Raw genomic sequence first — 18,847 nt, forward strand, 5'->3', positions numbered from 1 at the left:
GATGGGAACGCGTAGAGGCTTTGGAACGCTACTTCTAGAGAGGAGGCTAACTTTACCGTCTCTTCCAGGTCTAGGGCACCTTTCTCGAGTAGGCGCTGTCTCATGTAGTTGGACCTGACTCCAGCCACGGAGGCGTCCCGGACGGCGATGTCCATCTGTTGAGTGGTTGTAACGGCCTGGTAGTTGCAACTTCGCGCAAGGACTTTGAGGTCGTGTAGGTACTCTTCCAGCGATTCCCCGGGGCGTTGGCGGTGAGTAGTGTGGATATGCCTCGCGTATACCTCATTCACGGGCCTTACGTAGAGGCGCTGTAGCATCGCGAGGGCGTCTGCGTAAATGGAGGCTTCCTCGAGTTGCACAGAGATTCGATGGCTCACCCGGGTGTGGAGGAGGCTCAGCTTCTGATCGTTGGAGACAGAGGGCGAGGAGGAGGCGGCGAGGTAGGCCTTGAAACAGCGGAGCCAGTGCGAAAAAATCCCTTTGGCCTCCACGGCCTGCGGGTTGAATTCCAGTCGGTCAGGTTTGAGGGCCGATTCCATTGTGGTGTTGTAGTTGATTAAATTGATGCGACCATCAATTCCCGCGAAACCAAGAGTAGAAGTAAACTGTGGCATTAATCAACTAGAACAGTGCCTGCCTGCGACTGGTCTGCTAGTGAGAGCCGCCTACAGGGCTACTGCTCTTTATACCTCCCCTCAAGGGGTGGAGCCAGGGGTGAGGCCCACAAGGCACCAACATGATACATTACAGGTAATACCTTACAATGGTCCATAGGTGGAGCCCACATGGGCAACAACGTGATACAGTTTTAAAAAAAAATGTTTATTAAAGTTTTTTAACACAATTTTTCTCCCTTACAAACAATAACCCCCCCCCTCGTAACATAAAAAATGAGAAATCGCGCAGAGCAAGATATATACATGGCAAAATGATATATTTACACAGCTTTACTGGCCCTCACCCGTACGTGCCAGTTTCCCCAACCCTTCATGTTATCTCTTGCTCATCCACCCTCCCAGGCAGTCCCCCCCCCCAGGACGTGTCTTCCCCCCCCCCAAGGTTGCTGCTGCTGCTGACCGACCTTCCTCTAACGCTCCGCGAGGTAGTCTAGGAACAGTTGCCACTGCCTGTAGAACCCCTGCGCAGACCCTATCAAGGCAAACTTAATCCTCTCCAACTTTATGAACCCAGCCATATCATTTATCCAGGCCTCCAGGCTGGGGGGCTTCGCCGGGCTACTAGGGACGCAAAGGCCAGAATGCCGGCCTCTTTACGTGATACAGTTATATACATGGTGAATGGTTACTGCAATACGTTCACCACAGCGATTGACACTTAGGAGGCTGACAAGTTGCAGCAGCATATACACACTTCACTTCCCACAGGAGCAGGAGAACACTGGAGGCAGACCGCTGGAACTGCGGCCCCTCACCGCAGCAGAACAGACGGCACTGGACATGGTCGGAGGGCCTGAGGAAAGGCCAGTTGCCGGGGTGGTGGTCAGCACAGGCAAGGAAGTGAGACTCTGTTGAGCTGTGGTTCCTTATGGCACGTGTCTCACACCCCTCCCCACCACCACCTCCACACCTCCCCACTCACACCCCTACACACATCCTCTACCACCACCACCCGTACACCCTCTCCCCACACCCCCCCACTCCACCCCGGGCCACGATGTAATGATGCCTCTTGACTTGTGTCTTGCAGAAGCTGCTGGTGTTGGCGCGGGCCCTTCTTTTTAAAAATAAATTTAGAGTACCCTATTCAATTTTTCCAATTAAGGGGCAATTTAGCATGGCCAATCCACCTACCCTGCTCATCTTTGGATTGTGGGAGCGAAAGCCACGCAAATATGGGGAGAATGTGCAAACAAGGACAGTGACCCAGAGCTGGTATCGAACTGTGGACCTCGGCGCCGTGAGGCAACAATGCTAGCCACTGCGACACCGTGCTGCCCTCTGCGCGGGCCCTTCTCATGTCCCCTGACCCAGCCACAACATGAACCTCACGTGTCAACCAGCGACGAAGATGAGGCCGACAAGGAAGGGAGCCCTCGACTCATATCCTGAGACATTCCGGAGTTCAAGTCTGGGAAGGCACTGTCTTCCCGTCACAGCTTCTCCAACACATTCTACCATCCCAGAGACACTCACCTCGGTTGGGCACTTTAGTGAAGTGGCTCCTGGGACACTATCTGGTGCGCACCACTCACATGCTCCGGTACAGCAGGTGAAGGTAGGAACTCCCGAGGGGACTGACAGTCTGAGGGAAGGCCGACTCCAAGGACTAGTTGCCATACAGACGGGTTTTGGGCTTCTAGAACAGATGGTCCCATCAAATTTGGAAACACAAGAGGACACCATGCCTTGCAGAATGGATACCTCTGCTCGCTGATGCCTCCCAATGCAGCTCCGTCTTCAGCATGCTTTTGGACAGAATGGAGTACAATACACACCCTTAACGTATGAATTGCGATGTTTAATCTATTTCCCGACTTCTATTTTGCTGATGACCCCATTTTGCCATGGTTCCCTCTTCCATTGTAGTGATAGTGTGTCTGGGCCCTCTTGCAGACCTTATGTGCTTGCTTTTCCTGCAAAGACAAAAATGAGAGGGATAATGCTCGACTGTGCTAAATCGCTAGCTTTGAAAGCAGACCAAGGCAGGCCAGCAGCACGGTTCAATTCCCATAACAGCCTCCCCGAACAGGCGCCGGAATGTGGCGACTAGGGGCTTTTCACAGTAACTTCATTGAAGCCTACTTGTGACAATAAGTGATTTTCATTTCTCTGCTGTTGTCATTCTGTGAATCCGTGAGGTTTAGTTGCTGTCTAAAGCTCGGGTGAATGCCAGCTTGATTTAATGATTGGCATTCTTGGTTCTGAGATAGAGGATTATTCACTGAGACTCAAAACCTAGGGTGACACATTTAATGCGGAGGGAGTATTATTTTGTTGCTATTCACTGGCCACATGTTCAACCGAGGTTTTGTCTCACTTTTCAGGTGGATGTAAAAGGTCCCTCAGCACTCTTTAAAAAATAGTGGTCATTTATCACAGTTGTTTTTCTTGAAATCTTGCTGTATCCAAATTAGTTATTGTATCTGTTCAATAAAAAATGTAATTCTTTGGTTGTGAAATGCTTTCAGATGTGGTAAGGGGCTATATGAATTTGAGATTTTCCTTTCATTATAGAAATTATTTTAACAGTGTCTTTAAATACATATTCATATCATAGTTCTTTTTAGTACAAGTCTGATTACCTGCTTATGTTTATTTTCCAGCTGCCCCAGCTAAAAATGATCTACACCGAACTCTGCCCCTTGTTATCCATTGATTTTGTATTAATCCTTCCACAAGAGCTGGTAGAAAGAATATTTTCATTTGTGTCTGCGGAGGATCTTTTCAAGATAGCGTGCTGTAGCAGATCTTGGAGGGAATTTACAAACACTGACATTCTGTGGTAAATTAAAACTTATTTATTTGTTTTAATGTTACATTCTGAATGTGAGTTAAAATCATGTTTAAACATGAAGTTGTGTATCTATTGTTTGTGATGTAGCCATCTGGGATGGCCACTTCCAGAATACAAAATGGATGCTTGCAATTAATGTAGGGCACTATGGACAATGTTAAGAAAGCAAGCAGGCACAGAACCTGTGTGCGTATTGAGAAGGCAGCTCCCAAACAAGACTGAAACTGTAGGTCAATTAACATATTGATGGCCCATCTCCGGGAACAAAGGAAAGACACTCGAGCAACCAATCTAGCTCCAGACACCCCGGCGCCAGTTCCCCAAACCGAAAGCGTAAACAAAGCCAAGCCAGCTGCCACCTAGGACATGCCCAGCCATCAGGGCACCCACCCCTTTATTGGTCAAGATCAATACCAGTGATCAAGATACGGCCCAATTAATTGGGGCCAAGTTTAAGGCCCGCCCAAAAGCGCGCGAAGCCCCTCCGGGTATAAGAAGAAACCCCCGAGAGAGAATCGCTCTCTTGGACTCGGCTCTCAAAGCGGAGAGACCCGTCCACCAGCTGCACCAGAAGCAAGTAAGTCCAAGGTCAACGCACGCTACCAGATGGACGACCTTAGCTGTTCTCCTGTGTACCTTCAAACCCAACAATCTCAGATCCGAACAACGGCCATTGTTCCTCTGACTGAGTGGGCGGGCACCCGAAGCTAAGTATAGGCTTTAGCGTTAGAGATAGTTTAGTTTGTAGTACTTTGTGTATGTGTAGATTTTACTGTGTGTGTACACAAATAGGATTGACTTTGAACTAACTAACTGGTGTATTGGCTTTTTGATCAGTATTCGGGTTTGAACCTTGTGGCGGTATCGAAAGATACCTGGCGACTCTAAAGCAATCTAAATTAGGATTAAGGAAGGCGACCATATTGACCGCCATATTTAGAACCAGAGAAACAGAGCAACATTACAAATAACAAAAGCTCTCTGTAGATGTAATCCCGTGAATTTGGACTAAAAAATACAGACTGCAGGAGATTGGGTGAGACTTTAGCCTACATTATCGGGACCAGAGTATAAATTCTGGCCACTAATTTGCTTGGGTGTCTTGCACAAAAAGAGTTTGTGCAGTCTCAGTTCAATTCCGAATGGGTATAGATTTAAAGGCCAATAACTGTCACAAAACTGCACTTATTGGCATAAATAGAGAAGCAAAATAATGGTTAGCGTTAGAAAAGAATGAAGTGGAGAGAGATCTGCAACTGTTGCTGGAACTGACTGACATGAGCACTTCACAGGGTGCAAAACCTGATTTGATTCATGTTGACAGTGCCCAAAATGGAAAGTTATAGAATTATACAGCACAGAAGACCTATGCAGCCATGCTGGCTATTTGAAAGGTTAATCTCAGTTAGTCATAAACCTACGTTAAATCTATGTCCTTTGGTTACAGATCCTCTGGCAATGGAACATTTCTCTTTACTTAATCAAAACCCTTCATAATTTTGAACAATTCTATTAAATCTCCATTTGAACATCTCTGCTTTTAGCGGAACAATCCAGCTTCTCTAGTATCTCCATAAAACTGAAGACTCTCTTCCCTCTGAATTCTCTCCAAAATCTTGACATTCTTTCTAAAATGTGGTGACCAGAATTGAGCACAGTACTTTAACTGAGGCCTAACTGTTGATTAATTTAGCATAACATCCTTGCTTTTGTACTCTGTGGGCACAATTTTAACTCAGTCAAAACCCATCATTTGTATAGTGTTAAAATCAATTTCGATGCCTTGATTTATAATGATGTGGAGATGCCGGTGTTGAACTGGGGTGAGCACATTAAGAAGTCTTACAACACCAGGTTAAAGTCCAACAGGATTGTTTCAAACACAAGCTTTCGGAGCACTGCTCCTTCCTCAGGTGAATGACTATTGTACTCATTAAAGTGAAGAATTCAGAGGAAATGGTTGCCAAGTTGATAAGACTATTAACAAAGTATACAAGGTCGCAGACATTATAAAACAAGTAAGAAGTCTTACAACCCCAGGTTAAAGTCCAACAGCTTTGTTTCAAACACTAGCTTTTGGAGCACTGCTGCTTCCTCAGGTGAATGAAGAGGTATGTTCCAGAAACATATATATAGACTAAGTCAAAGATACAAGACAATGCTTTGAATGCGAGCATTTGCAGGTAATTAAGTCTTTACAGATCCAGAGATTGGGGTAATCCCAGGTTAAAGAGGTGTGAATTGTCTCAAGCCAGGACAGTTGGTAGGATTTCGCCAGTCCAGGCCAGATGGTGGGGGATGAACGTAATGCGACATGAATCCAAGGTCCCGGTTGAGCCGTACTCATGTGTGCGGAACTTGGCTATAAGTCTCTGCTCGGCGATTTTGCGTTGTTGCGCGTCCTGAAGGCCGCCTTGGAGAATGCCTACCCGGAGATCAGAGGCTGAATGCCCTTGACTGCTGAAGTGTTCCCCAACTGGAAGGGAACATTCCTGCCTGGCGATTGTCGCGCGATGTCCGTTCATCCATTGTCGCAGCGTCTGCATGGTCTCACCAATGTACCACACTTCGGGACATCCTTTCCCGAACGAACGGGATATGGCGCTCGACTCATTGATCGACAGTTCCAATGCGCCACAGCAAAAATCCGCACCGCCCTCCTCAGAAGACAAACACAGGACACAACCGACAAAGTACCCTTCATCGTCCAGTCCTTCCCGCGAGTGGAGAAACTACTTCATCTTCTTCGCAACCTTCAACACGTTATCGATGAAGATGAACATCTTACCAAGGTCATCCCCACACCCCCACTACTTGCCTTCAAACAACCGCGCAATCTCAAACAAACCATTGTTTGCAGCAAACTACCCAGCCTTCAGAACAGCGACCTCGACACCACACAACCCTGCCATGGAAATCTCTGCAAGACGTGCCAGATCATCGACATGAGTACCACCATTACAGGTGAGAAAACCACCCACCAGGTACTCGGTACTTACTCGTGCGACTCGGCCAACGTTGTCTACCTCATACGCTGCAGGAAAGGATGTCTCGAAACGTGGTACATTGGCGAGACCATGCAGACACTGCGACAACGGATGAACGGACATCACGCGACAATCGCCAGGCAGGAATGTTCCCTTCCAGTCGGGGAACACTTCAGCAGTCGAGGGCATTCAGCCTCTGATCTCCGGGTAACCGTTCTCCAAGGCGGCCTTCAGGACGTGCGACAACGCAAAATCGCCGAGCAGAAACTTATAGCCAAGTTCTGCACACATGAGTACGGCCTCAACCGGGACCTTGGATTCATGTCGCATTACATTCATCCCATCTGGCCTGGGCTTGCGAAATCCTACCAACTGTCCTGGCTTGGGACAATTCACACCTCTTTAACCTGGGGTTACCCCAATCTCTGGATCTGTAAAGACTTAATTACCTGCAAATGCTCGCATTCAAAGCATTGTCTTGCATCTTTGAATTGTCTATATATATGTTTCTGGAACACACCTCTTCATTCACCTGAGGAAGCAGCAGTGCTCCAAAAGCTAGTGTTTGAAACAAAGCTGTTGGACTTTAACCTGGGGTTGTAAGACTTCTTACTTGTTTTATAATGTCTGCGACCTTGTATACTTTGTTAATAGTCTTATCAACTTGATAACCATTTCCTCTGAATTCTTCACTTTAACGAGTACAACAATAGTCATGCCAAAAGTGAATAACTGCAATGACATGCATACTGCTTAAGTATTGGAATTTAAAAATATTTTTTAGTGTCATGCTTTAATTAACTTAAAGTTTGAACAACTGCAGTTTTAAATGATACCAAAATTTGGAATGAAGACAGCTTTACAAAACCCATAGCCAGATTTTCAATGAGGGCTGGACCTTTAAAAATGATGGACAAGACCCTGATGCATAAGTCCCAGCCCTATTTCTAACAGATTCCATTTTTGCCAGCAGGGGGTAGAGGGCGATGTATAATTCACACAGTTGGAAAACCCCAACTCAGCCATTTGAACTTAGTGCTGAGTTCAAACGGTCATATTTTGGCTGTTCCCAGTACCTCAACCGGAGTGTGGGAGTTACAAATTGATAGAGAAGATGTAAACACACTTGAAGGATGGATAAGGTCTGTTTAAGTGTCATGATTTGAACTTTTTCAAAATCCCTGCTCTTTAAACTTGGAGAAAGAACTGGCTTAAGCTGTCACTGAGAATTAAAAAAAATAATTATTGAATGCTGGGCTGCTTTGATTGGCAGGTCATCTGATGTCTGTTAAAAAAAAAAAATCTATTTGTGCTGTTTCAATAGAGCTTTTCATCAATTTTCCGAGGGCTACTATTATGTCATTAAGAATGCTCAGCTGAATTTCGAAATCTGATTATCTCAGCAGGGGGTTCTGAGTTCACAGTTTGATTGAGTGTATAAAGAGGTTATTCAAGGATCAGCTGTCTTTGATGTGAGCTAAATAGAAGTTTATTTTTATGAGATTCAAAACTTGAAATTTAAATGCTCTAATTGGAGTTCATAAAGTGGAATTCTTTTCATGATCAAATGTTTAAAAGGGAGAGCTGTATGGTTCCTGAGGTCTGCCCATGGTAGATATTGAGTGAATGTGAGTGAATGGCTATGCAGGTGGCATGAGAGTATGAGAGGCCATGGGGGCATATGAGCGGGATTGGGGTGGGTGGAGAACATGAGTTGGCATGAAAGAGCTATGGAGTGTGGGTGGGACTCAAGGATGGGCAGGGGGCATGGGTTAACATAGAGGGAGCACAGGATGGGTGGGTTGAGGGGTGAGGGTTAGATGGCTTAAAAGCTTCTAAAATAATCTGATTGGCCAGAAGTTCTCCAGGCTGGACTTCCCCTCCTGGTGGAGAGAAGGTTCTACGCAGAAACATTTAATGCTGTTCCCAGTGTAATATTGCTGTGGGGATCTGGGTTTGAGGTGAGTGTGTGGGTGATGACCACCTTTACAGTTGGAAGGGAGGGCGCAGGGAAAATAGTGCTCCCCACAATCCGGCCCATAATGAATATTAAAATCTTAGTTCCAATTATCCCGTTGAGAAATTTATCAGAGTATAGTTAATTCAAAATAGACTCATATTGCTTTAAAGAACAAAGGAACTTCATTAAATGCCTTGGCTGTTAATCGTTAAAAGATGATCAGAACGGGCAGCACGGTGGCTTAGTGGTTAGCACAGCTGCCTCACGGCGCTGACGTCCCAGGTTCGATCCCGGCTCTGGGTCACTGTCCGTGTGGAGTTTGCACATTCTCCCCGTGTCTGCATGGGTTTCGCCCCCACAACCCAAAAATGTGCAGAGTCGGTGGATTGGCCACGCTAAATTGCCCCTTAATTGGAAAAAATAATTGGATAATCTAAATTTTTTTTAAAAAAAGATGATCAGAACAAAGTATATGTGCGACATTCCTAAGGAAAATAAATCATGTTATGAACTGCTAACTTATGTAATTTTCAGGAATTATTTTAAATAATTTATTGTCCTTCATTAGCTTTGAAGCATCAGTCTGATGTACCGTCAATTACCACGAGACGTGAATGGTGAGACAATCGAGGCTTTATTGCACAAGATGTTGTGCCTCCCACAGCTGGAACCAGAATGGAAGCAGCACAGGAGAGCATACACTTTTATATGCCGCCTGCTGGGCGGAGCCAGCAGGCAGGGATTTACCGTCGTACCTGTAATATACGGGCAGTGCCATAATATATAATATATCACTATTGGTGTTTACCACTTTCACCCCCTGTTTAAAAAAAAAGTCCAGCGGGCATGACGAAAACATTACAAATTAAGTCTGTCGGGGACTTTGACTCTCCGCCGCGATTGCCTCAGTCCTGGTGGTGATGTGGGCACCGACGTGGTCTCCTGCACCTCCGGGAGCGTGTTGTCCTCGTCTTCGTCACCCCTGAGTGGATCCAGTGGGAGGACGGATCCCGCTGGGGTGGGGCTGCGGTGAGGTTCGCTGGAGGGAGGGTGAGCGGCGCAGGGGTGAATGAGGCAACAGGGGGGGTTGGAGCGGTGTCAGGTCGGGGGTCGTGGGTGGGGACCCAACGAGTGCCAGGTCCCGGAAGGAGACTGTGTCTTGGCACCCGTCGGGGTGTGCCACGTAGGCATACTGCAGGTTTGCATTTAGGAGGTGGACCTTCTCGACCAAGGGGTCCGATTTATGGCTCCACACATGCTTCCGGGGGAGGACGGGTCCAGGAAATGTCAGCCATGTTGGGAGCGAGACCCCGGAGGTGGACTTCCTGGGGAAGGCAAACACACGTTCGTGAGGGGTCTCATTAGTGGCGGTGCAGAGGAGCGACCGGATGGAATGGAGCGCGTCGGGGAGGAGCTCCTGTCAGCGGGAGACTGAGAGATTTTTAGACCGCAGGGCCAGCAGGACGGCGTTCCAGACCGTCCAGTTCTCCCTCTCCACCTGCCCGTTTCCCCGGGGTTGTAGCTGGTCGTCCTGCTCGAGGCGATGCCCTTGCTGAGCAGGAACTGACGCAGCTCATCGCTCATGAAAGAGGATCCCCGATCGCTGTGGATGTAGGTGGGGAAACCGAACAGAGTGACGATGCTGTGCAGGGCTTTGATTACCGTGGCAGAAGTCATGTCGGGGCACGGGATGGCGAAAGGGAACCGGGAGTATTCATCAATTACGTTGAGGAAGTACACGTTGCGGTCTTTGGAGGGGAGGGACCCTTTGAAGTCCACGCTGAGGCGTTCAAAGGGGCGGGAGGCCTTCACCAGGTGTGCTCTCTGGCCGGTAGAAGTGCGGCTTGCACTCCGCGCAGACTTGGCAGTCTCTGGTGACGGTCCTGACCTCCTCAATGGAGTAGGGCAGGTTGCGGGCCTTGACAAAGTGGAAGAACCGGGTGACCCCCGGGTGGCAGAGGTCATAGTGGAGAGCCCGGAGTCGGTCCACTTGTGCGCTGGCAGGGGGATAGGGCATCAAGGGGCTCGTTGAGCTTCCCCGGGCGATACAAGATCTCATAATTATAGGTGGAGAGCTCGATCCTCCACCTCAAGATCTTGTCATTTTTGATCTTGCCCCGCTATGTATTGTTAAACATGAAGGCAACCGACCGTTGGTCAGTGCGGAGGGTGAATCTTCTGCCAGCCAGGTAATGCCTCCAATGTCGCACAGCTTCCACAATGGCTTGGGCCTCCTTTTCGACAGAGGGGTGCCGAATTTCGGAGGCATGGAGGGTGCGGAAAAAGAAGACCACTGGTCTGCCCACCTGGTTGAAGGTGGCAGCCAGAGCCACGTCCGATGCATCGCTCTCCACCTGAAAGGGGAGGGACTCGTCGACCGCGTGCATCGTGGCCTTGGCAATGTCCGCCTTGATGTGGTTGAAGGCCTGGCGGGCCTCAGCCGTCAGGGGGAAAACTGTGGACTTGATGAGTGGGTGGGCCTTGTCCGCATAATTAGGGACCCACTGGGCGTAATACGAGAAAAACACCAGGCATCGTTTCAGGGCTTTGGGGCAGTGGGGGAGAGGGAGTTCCAGGAGGGGGCATGTGGTCGGGGTCGGGCCCTCGGACTCCATTTTCCACTACGTAGCCAAGGATGGCTAAGCGGTTGGTGTGGAACACGCATTTCTCCTTCTTGTAGGGGAGGTTAAGGAGTTTGGCGGTATGGAGGAATTTTTGGAGTTTTGCGTCGTGGTCCTGCTGATCGTGGCCGCAGATGGTGACGTTATCTAGGTACGGGAAGGTGGCCCGCAGCCTGTACTGGTCAACTATTCGGTCCATCTCTCGCTGGAAAACCGAGACCCCATTGGTGACGCCGAAGGGAACTCTGAGGAAGTGATAGAGGCGGCCATCTGCTTCGAACGCAGTGTATTGGCGGTCTTCCGGGCGGATGGGGAGCTGGTGGTAGGCGGACTTCAAGTCAACTGTGGAGAAGACTCGATACTGCCAGATGTGCGTGGGAGGGGGCACGCGTCGAGCTGCGTGTACCGGTTGATGGTCTGGCTGTTGTCAATGACCATCCTGTGCTTCTCCCCAGTCTTCACTACCACTACTTGAGCTCTCCAGGGGCTGTTGCGGGCCTCAATGATCCCATCCCGCAGAAGCCATTGGACCTCCGACCTGATGAAGGTCCTGTCCTGGGCACTGCACTCTCTGCTCTTAGTGGCGACGGGTTTGCAGTCCAGGCTGAGGTTCGCAAACAGTGAAGGTGGATCGACTTTAAGGGTCGTGAGGCCGCAGACGGTGAGAGGGGGGCATGGGTCCGCCGAATTTCAAAGTAAGGCTTTGGAGATGGCATTAAAAATCCAGGCCGAGCAACAAGGCAGCGCAGAGGTGGGGGAGGACGTAGAGCCTGAAGTTGCTGAACTCTACATCCTGGACTGTGAGGGTCGCGACACAGTACCCCCGGATTTCAACAAAATGGGATCCGGAGGCCAGGGAGATTTTCTGGGTGACTGGGTGTACCGGGAGGGAGCAGCACGTTACCGTCATGGGGTGGATGAAACTCTCTGTGCTCCCAGAGTCGAAGAGGCAGGTCGTCTCGTGCCTGTTGATCTTCAGCGTCATCGTAGCGGTCGCGAGGTTGCGGGGCCGAGACTGATCCAGGGCGATGGAGGCAAGCTGCGGAAGATGCAGGGAGGTCTCGGGCTGGTCAGCAGTGGTGGAGGTAGCAGTAGGCAGCGAACGGCCAGACGAGCAAGGGTCCTGAAGCGCGGTCCAAAATGGCGCACATGGCGGGCGGCATCAAAGATGGCGGTGCCCACAGGCCGCATGTGGCTTGCGGAGGAGAAGATGGCCGCGCCCCTGGGTCGCACGTGGGGGGTGTAGAAATGCCGGGCCTGGAAACAGCGGCGACCGACCGCGCCTGGCAAACAGAAACAAAGTGTCCTTACTTCCCACACCCGTTGCAGGTCGCGCTCCGCGCCGGGCAGCGCTGCCTTGAGTGTTTGCTTGGTCCACAAAATAACACTTGGGGCCCCGGCGCAGGCTTGCAGTGAGCTGGAATCGGCAGCTGGTGGGGCCCACAATGCCCACGGGGTCGGGGGTGTAGGACTCCAGGTTACGGGAGGCCACTTCTAGTGAATTAGCAAGCTGCCTAGTCTCCGCAAGAGCGAACGTACCCACTTCCAATAGTCGCTGGCGGACGTACGGAGACTTCATGCCCGTGACATAAGCGTCTCTAATTAATAGTTTGGTGTGTTGGATTGTCGAAACTGCCTGGCAGTCACAGTTCCTACCGAGGATCTGTAGGGCCCGCAAGAAATCGTCCAGAGTCTCCCTGGGGAGTTGCCGTCTCATGGCCTGGAGGTGCCTGGCGGTACACTTGATTCACTGGTTTAACTTAATGTCCCTTTAGGAGCGTCATCGCTTCTGAGTAGGTGGGCGCATCCCGGATGAGGGGGAACATTTCTGGGCTCACCCGTGAGTAGTGGACTTGGAGCTTCTGTGGGTCCGAGAGTTCTTCAGTGGCTGCTCTGAGGTAGCCTTCGAAGCAGGCTAGCCAGTGGTCGAAGTTAGATGTGATGTTGGCTGCCTGAGGGCTCAGCTGCAGGCGATCAGGCTTGATTAGGAGATCCATCTTTTTAAAATCTTGTGCAATAAATTGATGTACCGTCAATTACCACAAGACGAGGATGGTGAAACAATCGAGGCTTTATTGCACAAGATGTTGTGCCTCCCGCAGCTGGAACCAGAATGGAAGCAGAGCAGGAGAGCATACACTTTTATACGCCACCTGCAGGGCGGAACCAGCAGGCAGAGATTTACCGTCGTACCTGTAATATACGGGCAGTGCCGTAACACATACAATATGTCACTAGTGGTGTTTACCACACAGTCCAAGTACTGTGCATCCGTGAACTAATAAGGTTGAACTTACCATCTTTTCCTCATTAATCGGATGTTCGTTATTGCTTTTTTAAAGCAAATGCTTGTAGAACACAGATAGATAAAATACAACAAAATTTCAGATATTTAAATTGTTTTGAAAACTGAAAATGAGAGCAAAACATTTGCTGCATAGTAAATGGTTTAAATTTTAATTTTTGTCAGCGTGTGACGTGTAATACTTACCTGTTTTTTTAATAGGCAGCCACTATGTGCTGTTCAGAATTGGCTCAATTTCGATACTGATCAGCAACTCTTCTCCATGAACCAATACAGCTACAGTCCCACAGGTAACACACTGCACTATCTATTGGCTGGAGGTACCAAACATTGCTAATACCTGTCATTGGGAATCGTACATTTTTGGTTACATTTTTTACTTTCATGTTGGAAGTATTTTTATTGCAGTAAAGAAAAACAAAATGGGCTGGATTCTCCGCCTCATCGGGAACTCTGCTACCAATGGCGTGTGGCAGAGAATGCAGCGCCGCGCAGAAAACAGGATCAGTGCCCTTCTGATGCTCCGGACCCCTGCTGGCGTCAGGATTGAGGGTCGCACCCTGCACTAGCTGGAGGATGCAAGTGGACCCTATTGACCTATTTGCATCCTATTAACAGGCCGGGCACCATGTTCTCCAGGTCCTCATGATTCTCTGGGCCGGGAATCACGTCGGTGAGAATTGATGTTGATCTTGACAAGCGTTGCCCTGACACAGTGGACCTCGCGGTGGACCAAGGAGGTAATTCTTTAAGTGAGTTTCCCCCCAAAGTCACGATTGGGCCGGCCGCTCATAAAATGGTGGCCTGATAGTAGTATTCACTATGGAATCCCTCACTATGCAAACATTTGCATGGCTAAGGATTGGGAATCGCTTCCTGATTTGAGCTCCCAGTGTGATTCTCTGTGCTGCTGCACCCGTTTTCTGGTGCGGCTCGCCCCGCCGCAGGAAGATTCGTCATCCCGGCAGCCGGCCAATGGGGTTTCCCATTGTGGGCATCCCCATGCCATCGGTAAATCTGCGGGCATGTGTGCGCTGCCGGCGAAACGGAGGATCTCGCCAAAGGAGAACCAGCCTACAGACTCCCAAATGGAGAATCCAGGCAAATTTATTGTTATTTAGAAAAAATATTTATGAAAATTAAAATTATCTGCTATGACTAAGTTTAGAAAACTCAACGTACATGTTGGCGAAAAGGGTAATTATATGTAAATAGTCAGCTAATAAGTGCGGAGAATATTCTTTGTTTGAATAGTGAGACGTCCACAGATTTAAAGTGAATAAATATAATTCATTTTAGTCCACATAATTAGTATAAAAAATGTTACTACACTACTGAATAAGGTTATTGAATAATTCCACTTTATGAATTATCCTTTAATTGACAGTTCATACCAATGAAAATAATAAGGTATATTTGTGTTTATAATTTCCACTGATCCAAAAAAACAATACAGAGACAATTAATATTATATTATGATCTGCAAATTGCTATACCCTATTCTACAGCATTTACCTTCAAATGTCTGTTTAGCTATTGCACTTTAAAGCTGCAAGCTTGGGACTTCCGGTTGCGGCGATGACCAGCTGAGTCGCACGTTTCGGCACCTCCCGTTTTAACAGACATTTGGGCTCTTATCGGGAGCCCCAACGGAAATTTTTCACGGCCAAACTCAGTGTGAGGCGATAAAGGAAGGAGTCCCCCCGGGTGTGGATGGAAAGAAGCGATAGTAGTGGCCAGATTGCGGAGGATCCTCTGGAGCAGCGGCAGAGAAGAGAAGGGAGTAGCAAGATGGCGGCTGAGGGAGCCCAGATGGTATGGGGCCCGGAACAGCAGGAGTTCCTCCGGCGATGTGTGGAGGAGCTCAAGAAGGAGGTGCTGGCGCCGATATTGCTAGCGATTGAGGGATTGAAGGAGACGCAAAAGACCCAGGAGATGGAGCTCCGTGCAGTGAAGGCAAAAGCAGCCGAGAATGAAGACGAGATACAGGGCTTGGTGGTGAAGACGGAGACGTACGAGGCACTACATAAGAGGTGTATAGAAAGGCTGGAAGCCCTGGTAAATAGCTTGAGGAGGAAGAATTTAAGGATTTTGGGTCTTCCCGAAGGGTCAGAGGGAGCGGATGTTGGGGCTTATGTGAGTACGATGCTCCATACTTTAATGGGAGCTGAGGCCCCGACGGGCCCCTTGGAAGTGGAGGGAGCATACCAGGTCCTCGTGAGAAGACCGAAGGCAGGGGAAATACCGTGAGCAATAGTGGTGAGGTTCCACCGCTACAAAGACAGAGAGATGGTCCTGAGATGGGCTAAGAAGACACGGAGTAGCAGGTGGGAGAACGCGGTGATCTGCGTGTATCAAGATTGGAGTGCGGAGGTGGCGAGAAGGAGGGCGAGTTTCAATCAGGCCAAGGCGGTGCTCCACAGGAAAAAAGTGAAATTTGGAATGTTGCAGCCGGCAAGACTGTGGGTTACACACCAGGGCAAACACCACTACTTCGAGACGGCGGAGGAGGCGTGGGCATTTATTCAAGAAGAGAAGTTGGACTAGATTTGAGGAATGGATGTTTGGAAAGATTTAGCGAGGTGGTGGCAAGGAATTGTAAAGGGGGGAGAGGGGGAGGGCTTATCTGTAAAAATGTTGGACGGGAGAATTTTTTCTCCCCCACCCCCAGAGGGGGGGGGGACACACGAAGAAAGGTGGGCGCCGGTGGGGAAGGGGACAGGGAAGGGGGGAGGGAACTACGCCATTAGGGGCGGGGCCGAGAGGGAAGCGCGGGCTTTTCTCCCGCGCTACGGAAATTGTGGCAGGAAAAGTGGGCGCAGGAAGGAAGGGGGCCCCACACGCAGGGAGGCCAAGGGTAAACGGGGGAAGCCGAGGTCAGCCAGAGTTTGCTGACTCCCGGAAGCAATATGGGGGGAGCAATCAAGCTAGAAGGGAATCTAGCGGGGGGGGGGGGATTAACTGGGTTGCTGCTGCTGAGGGTAAGGGGGAGCTGATACGGGATGGGATGGTCGGGACGGGAGGGCGCCGTCTGGGGGACAAACGGGTGGTTGGACCCGGGTGGGGAGCTGGTTTAAAAAAGGGGATGGCTAGTCGACGATTTTGGGGGGGGGGGGGGGGGGGGGTAAAAGGGCCCCCCAACCCGGTTGATCACGTGGAACATGAGAGGGTTGAACGGGCCAATTAAGAGGGCAAGGGTATTTGCGCACCTAAAGAGGCTGAAGGCGGATGTGGTTATGCTTCAAGAGACGCACCTGAAAGTGGCGGATCAGGTCAGATTAAGGAAAGGATGGATGGGACAGGTTTTCCACTCAGGATTAGATGCGAAAAATAGAGGGGTGGCAATACTGGTGGGGAAACGGGTACTGTTTGAGGCTAAGACCATAGTGGCGGACAGTGGGGGCAGGTACGTGATGGTGAGTGGCAGATTGCAAGGTGAGGCGGTGGTGCTGGTGAACATATATGCCCCGACCTGGGATGACGCGGGTTCTATGAAGCGTATGTTGGGGCGCATCCCGGACCTAGAGATGGGAAATTTGGTATTGGGGGGGGACTTCAACACGGTGCTGGACCCAGGGCTGGACCGGTCCAGATCTAGGACAGGGAGGAGGCCGGCAGAGGCCAAGGTGCTTAAGGGGTTTATGGAGCAGATGGGAGGAATAGATCCACGGAGATTTGCTAGACCGAGGAGTAAGGAGTTTTCCTCCTTCTCCCACGTCCATAAAGTATACTCCCGGATAGACTTTTTTGTCCTGGGAAGGGCGCTGATCCCGAAAGTGGCAGGAACGGAATATTCGGCTATAGCCGTTTCAGATCACGCCCCACACTGGGTGGATCTGGATCTAGGAGAGGAGAAGGAGCAGCGCCCACTTTGGAGATTAGACATGGGACTGTTGGCAGATGAGGGGGTATGTGGAAGGGTGAGGGGATGTATTGAAAGGTACCTAGAGGTCAACGATGATGGGGAGGTCCAGGTGGGAGTAGTATGGGAGGCGCTGAAAGCGGTGATTAGGGGGGAGCTGATTTCCATAAGAGCCCACAAGGGGAAAGAAGAGGGTAAAGAAAGGGAGAGACTGATCGGGGAGATTCTGAGGGTGGATAGGCAATATGCGGAGGCCCCGGATGAAGGGTTATACAGGGAAAGACGGAGACTACAGACGGAGTTTGACCTGCTGACCACGGGTAAGGCGGAGACGCAGTGGAGGAAGGCACAGGGAATACAATACGAGTATGGGGAAAAGGCGAGCCGACTGCTGGCCCAACAACTTAGGAAGAGGGGGGCGGCGAGAGAGATCGGAGGAATTAGGGACGGGGAGGGAAGGATGGAACAGAGGGCGGAGAGGGTGAACGGGGTGTTCAAGTCATTCTATGAGAGGCTGTATAAGTCCCAACCCCCAGAGGGGAAAGAGGGAATGATGCACTTCTTGGACCAGTTGGAGTTCACGAGGGTTGAGGAGCAGGAGGTGACAGGTCTGGGAGCGCAGATTGAGGTGGAGGAGGTGGTAAAAGGAATCGGGAACATGCAGGCAGGAAAGGCCCCTGGACCAGATGGGTTCCCGGTGGAATTTTACAGGAAATATGTGGACCTATTGGCCCCACTCCTGGCGAGAACCTTCAATGAGGGTAAGGAAAGGGGGACACTACCCCCGACGATGTCGGAGGCGATGATATCGTTGATCCTGAAACGAGACAAAGACCCGCTGCAGTGCGGGTCATACAGGCCCATCTCCCTCCTAAATGTAGACGCCAAGTTACTGGCCAAGGTGATGGCGACTAGGATAGAGGACTGTGTCCCAGGGGTGGTACATGACGACCAGACAGGATTTGTTAAAGGGAGGCAATTGAATGCCAACATACGAAGGTTGCTGGGGGTAATGATGATGCCCCCACCGGAGGGGGAGGCGGAGATAGTGGTGGCGATGGATGCAGAGAAGGCATTCGATAGAGTGGAGTGGGACTACCTGTGGGAGGTACTGAAGAGATTTAGATTTGGAGAGGGGTTCATCAGATGGGTTCATCTCCTGTACGGGGCCCCGGTGGCAAGCGTGGTTACAAACAGGCAACGATCCGACTATTTCCGATTACATAGGGGCACAAGACAGGCGTGTCCCTTGTCCCCGTTACTGTTCGCGTTGGCAATCGAGCCATTGGCCATATCACTGAGGGGCTCTAAGAAGTGGAGAGGGGTGCTTAGAGGAGGAGAGGAACATCTGGTGTCATTATATGCTGATGATCTGCTGCTATATGTGGCGGATCCAGTGGAGGGGATGCCTGAGATAATGCAGACACTCAGGGAGTTTGGAGAGTTCTCGGGATACAAATTGAACATGGGAAAGAGTGAACTATTTGTGATGCACCCCGGGGAACAGGGCAAGGGAATAGACGATCTGCCGCTGAGGAGAATAGCAAGGGACTTTCGATATCTAGGGATCCAGGTGGCTAGGAACTGGTGAACCTTGCATAAACTTAACTTGACACGACAGGTAGAGCAGATGGAGGA

The 18,847-nt window shown here is 50.0% G+C and overlaps 1 protein-coding gene across 5 annotated transcripts in view; it reads left to right on the forward strand.

Annotated features, from left to right (window-relative positions):
* LOC140399896 (uncharacterized) overlaps positions 1 to 18,847 on the forward strand; it is a 141,843-nt gene that overhangs the window by 16,545 nt on the left and 106,451 nt on the right. For 4 of the 5 annotated variants that reach the window (XR_011937920.1, XM_072489384.1, XM_072489378.1 and 1 more), the window contains exons 2-3: positions 3,284 to 3,462; positions 13,549 to 13,637. Coding sequence is in view for 4 of the 5 variants with exons in the window: in XM_072489384.1 (XP_072345485.1) it covers positions 3,284 to 3,462; positions 13,549 to 13,637 (268 nt within the window). In the remaining variant the exon portion in view is untranslated. The remainder of the gene's footprint in view (positions 1 to 3,283; positions 3,463 to 13,548; positions 13,638 to 18,847) is intronic. The other variant, XM_072489403.1, reaches the window with a different exon arrangement.

This window comes from Scyliorhinus torazame, chromosome 2, assembly GCF_047496885.1.
Source record: "Scyliorhinus torazame isolate Kashiwa2021f chromosome 2, sScyTor2.1, whole genome shotgun sequence".
Lineage (NCBI taxonomy): Eukaryota > Metazoa > Chordata > Chondrichthyes > Carcharhiniformes > Scyliorhinidae > Scyliorhinus > Scyliorhinus torazame.